At 37.9% G+C, this 4,892-nt stretch overlaps 1 protein-coding gene across 1 annotated transcript; it reads left to right on the forward strand.

Moving 5' to 3' along the window:
• Positions 1 to 2,867: 2,867 nt before the first annotated feature.
• On the forward strand, positions 2,868 to 3,449 carry LOC108770778 (uncharacterized). Its single transcript, XM_018522491.1, has one exon. It carries the CDS (start codon positions 2,868 to 2,870, stop codon positions 3,447 to 3,449), a length of 582 nt encoding a protein of 193 aa, XP_018377993.1.
• The last annotated feature ends 1,443 nt before the right edge of the window (positions 3,450 to 4,892 follow it).

A 4,892-nucleotide genomic window follows, 5' to 3' on the forward strand; every position in this document is an offset into this window, starting at 1 on the left:
GCAGCGAAATATCAACTTTGAATTGCGTATAGACCCAACGAAGATAACGAGGTAGATGATGGCATGGAAGGAAACATGAATGAGGAAGTTTCACCAATATTAGGTTATTATTGTACCTGTAAGTCTGGTGCTCGTACACTTGGTACTTGTGCACACATAAGCAGCATTTTGTGGTATTTGAGTTATGCTAGATACCAGGAAAACATTCACTACCCATCAACAAGACTCATCCAAACCGTCGCTGATGCAGGCAACCGACCACTTCCAAGAAATGATCATATGCCTTAAGTTTAAGTTGTAAACATACACTAAGATTAACAACTCAAACTTACTCATCACTATTGTAACGTGATCTCTACTTTGAGACACACACACACACACACACACGCACGCACGCACGCACTCACGTACGCACGCACGCACGCACCCACACACACATGCATACACAAACAGAAATACACGTGAGAGGCTAGGGGATTACTCACGTTAATCCAACACCCCGAAGGGATCAGTTACCTACTACGTCCATGTCGTTGATCCTGGGTGATGCCGAATGTAGGATACATACATACACATACACACGCACACGCATACGTGCGCGCGCGCACGCAGGCGATCGCTTACAGCGACTTTATGCGTACTTGATCTATTGCTGAGATCTATGAGTAACACAAATTCGCGCGCGCGCGCGCGCGTATGTGTGTGTATGTATCTGTGTGTGTGTGTGTTTGTGTGTTTATGCGGGATTCTTAAATGGTTGACACACACATACTAATCTACGCACATACAAAGAAATGATTGATGTTTAAAATAGGCTGTAGCCTTAAAATCTAAATTACCTATTTTTTTATTCTTTCGATTCGAATATCTCGGAAACTAGCCATTATTGATCCTTCATCCCATGAGAACATTTGATCAGGACCATTTTATTTACATCATATCAAAAGCCCAGCCAAATCGACTGGGATCTATTTCCCTTATGTTTTGTGCGTGGTCAATTTCGTCGATTACAGCGCCATCATGAATCGAGAAAAATGTTTCAGACAAATCGTATGTGCTTTTAGCCAAAGATTCCGAATATGCAATAAAAAATAGGGATTCCCATTTAAGATTTCAAACTTGCCGGGGCCTCACCGCCTAGGGGGCGGGGTGGGGGGGGGGGACTGATTTTAACGTCAGTGTATGTCACCCTCGGAATGATGAAATATTGATTCTTAACATTTTTTCTTAGTGTGCTTATTTTTCGAGATATTTGAAAGTTTCAGGTTAAAAAAATCACCCTGTATACAATGTAATCTAAACCATAGACTATTAGTTCACATTCTAAGATAGAATTTTTATTATAAATTCTATACAAAATGTTTGCAGCATCGCGTTTATTAGTAATACAATTTTCTCTTAAAAATGATACAAAATATTTGAATTTCTCACTAACACTATGCGTATATTGATTCAGTTCATAGAATACATGCTCGATACATTGCTCAAACTCAAATAAGAAGAGCATAGTTGTTGATTTTATGTACAAGCATGTACCATATAGGGGAAGCCCGGGCAAAATGGATGCCCTAGGCAAACCGAATACTTTTTATTTTCGCTTATCTATCAGAGATGGCGCTATGAATCTCCAGCTGTTGCAGGAATGACCGGCCGGCGACGCTATGTAAATACAAAACGCCATATAATTGCGATTGTTTACGTTTTATGTACAAATATACGAAATTGTGTGTTTTCTTACGATTTTCGCTTAGGTACGTAGCGTAATTATTAGCAATAATTGTTTCTTAACCAGTGTGAATGAATTTTTATAAGAATTCTCTGTCTTTAAACGTGCATTAGAGGTTAAAATTTTTCACTTGTTGTTGAAACTTATTCTAATTTTTCCTAATTTGCGCCAAGTAGGTTCTTTGGGCAAAGTGTGTGTGTGTGAGTGGGGGCAAAGCGAATAGCACACCTAGTATTTATGCGATTGCTAAAAATATCGGAAAGACGAAAGATCTTTCAAGTGAACGAGACAGGTTTGTTTATATCTTTTTTTTTCCGTAATATGATTGGATTCAAGAAGATTAAAGACCAGGAGGGTCAACTCGGTGCCAATAGCGGTAGAGGCAAAAAGTGGCGACGGATAACTTCCCCCACTCTTGCGCTTCATTAGTCCTCTCTGTCGCTCTATATAATTGTCGCTCTGTCGCTCTATAATCGTCGCTCTGTCGTTCTTATATCGAACTTTCACACAATGCGCAGTACCACTGCACATCGTGTGAATAGCCGCGGACGGTTTTTGACTCACCCCCACCACGCTGGATGACTCTCCTGGTCTCTAGTCTTCTTGGTTGGATTCCAAATTTACTGCTAGCACTAAAAATGCTATAGTTACGTGCACTATAGATTTTCAGTAGTGACAATCAATTTTGGAACACAGCCTATGATGATTTATTTCTGTATCATTGCATAGTAACTTTTTTTAAATCACACGACCTTTTAAATAATAACTGCAGACAATAAAGTCACAATAATTATAAAATTCCTTTTACGAACAATTTTAATATTTTAAATATGATATTGATTTTAATTTTTTCGATTTTATGATATCGAAAATATGATATTTTAGTTTTTCTTAAACTTTTCTTAATTTATAGTTTTTTTTTTCGTTTTAGGATGGTTTATCAGTACAAACGTAAAACAAATCAAGCAAAATGGACGGAGAGCAATCTAACGTGCTATGGATGCATTCATTGCCAAGAAAGAGACTATTACATCGGCAGCCAAAAAATATCAAATTCCATTTTCAACTTTACAACGGTATATAAACTCAGGAAGCTATAAAAAAAAGTTAGGAAGATTTACTGCAGTTTTTACCAAAGAGCATGAAAAAGAGTTGTTACTTGAAAGAGATGGATACTCTATTTTTCGGCCTGACTCGCATTGATTTCTTAGAACTAGTTTATAACTTTGCAAAAGCTAATAATATTCAGAACCCATTCAAGAACGGTAAGGCAGGTGATGATTCGTTTGCTCGCTTTAAGCTGAGACACCCTGATATTGTGCTGCGATCATCTGAGCCCACTTCTATCGCAAGAGCAACAGGTTTTAATAGACTACAGGTGGAACTATTTTATTCACTTTTGTGGGAGCAGATCGAAAAGTTTAATTTTGATGCGTCAACGATTTTCAACATGGATGAGACTGGCGTGAGGACCTCGACTTCCAAGCCATCAAAGGTTTTAAGTACGAAAGGAAAAAAACAAGTTGGCGTTATTAGTAGTGCTGAAAAAGGTCAATTGACAATTGTCATATGCTGTTGCAATGCTGTTAGTACATATGTTCCGCCATTTTTCATTTTTGCGCGAAAGCGGATGCAAGAACGGCTTTTAGATGATGCTTCTCCAGGTTCTAAAGCTGCTGTAAGCGATAATGGATGGATAAATGGAGAAATTTTCTCTTTATGACTCAAACATTTTGTTGAAGTGGTTCATCCAAATGAAAATCGGAAAATATTATTACTGCTTGACAACCACGAATCTCACAAACATTATCCAGCCTTGGAATTTGCATCGAAAAATCACGTTATTTTCGTCTCATTTGCTCCACATACAACTAATAAAATGCAGCCGCTAGATGTTGCTGTTCATGGACCCATAAAAAAGTATTTTGAACAAGAGGTAAACGCTTTTCAAAAAAATCACCCAGGAAGGATGATACGCCAGTATGACATTGGAAAACTTTTCGGAAAAGTTTACAGCAAAGGTGCTTTTATACAAAATGCTGTTCAAAGATTTAAAAAACCAGGAATTTGGCCCTATAATCCACATGTTTTTGGCGATGAAGACTATGCTCCATCATCAATGACAGACCGTCCATTAAAAGAAAATGTTCCAGAAAATATTGCACTGCCTCACGACAATATCACATTGGTTCGCGACGTTATCACACAGTCTCGCGACAATACTACACTACAATACAACATTGAAAAGACAGAAAATTCTGCGATGAGTCAAAAAGGCAATTGAGAGCTTATTCCTGTTTCAAGTAAGATCAATACCCATCATGGCTACACCAAAAACAGCTCGTAAAAATAAAAGACAAAAAGCACAAGTGTTGACGTCCACTCCCATAAAAAATGAGCAAATTCTTAAATTCCAAAAAGTTAATATCAGAAAAACGAAAATAGCTGAAATAGCTGGCCGTAGTGGTGTAAACAGAAAGCGAATTAAAAAAGAAAAGTCTGTTAATGATAAAGAGAGCGTACGTTACTTTTGTTTGGTGTGTTCTCAAGAATACATCGATCCACCATTCGAAGACTGGATCCAGTGCAATCGTGCACCAAATGGGCTCATGAAGGCTGCACAACATATAAAGGATTTGGCAGCTACTTTTGTCACGATTGCCAATATTAATTTTGATATTGTTTTATTTTATTCTCATTGCTCGAGTAATATTCGCTTTACCCAGGGGGGATTGGATAAAGCAGATAATTTTTCTTTTCTTACACTTTGAATTAAAATATATTGGGTATGGGAATAAGAGAGAGTTTCCGCCCATTGTAGAAAGATGTCGTTAGTAGCATTGCTTGTGTGTTTGATAGAACGCGGCAACACATGTGTTTGAAAGGTTTGTGTTCAAACTTTTGAGCCCAATAATTGACATTCGTTCGGAAGCGTAAAAAAGAGTAACATTTTTTGCGTTGAAGATGTCGGAATTTATCCCAAAAAAGCAACATTTGCGGGAAGTTTTACTCCATTATTTTATTTTAAAGAAAAGTGCTGCAGAATCGCATCGTTTGCTCGTAGATGTTTACGGTGAGCATACTCCATCGAAAACCAGTTGTAAAGAATGGTTTCGGCGATTCAACAGTGGTGATTTTGACGTGCGTGACAAAGAACGCGAAGGTG

This window comes from Trachymyrmex cornetzi, unplaced genomic scaffold (genome assembly GCF_001594075.2).
Source record: "Trachymyrmex cornetzi isolate Tcor2-1 unplaced genomic scaffold, Tcor1.1 scaffold1335, whole genome shotgun sequence".
NCBI lineage: Eukaryota > Metazoa > Arthropoda > Insecta > Hymenoptera > Formicidae > Trachymyrmex > Trachymyrmex cornetzi.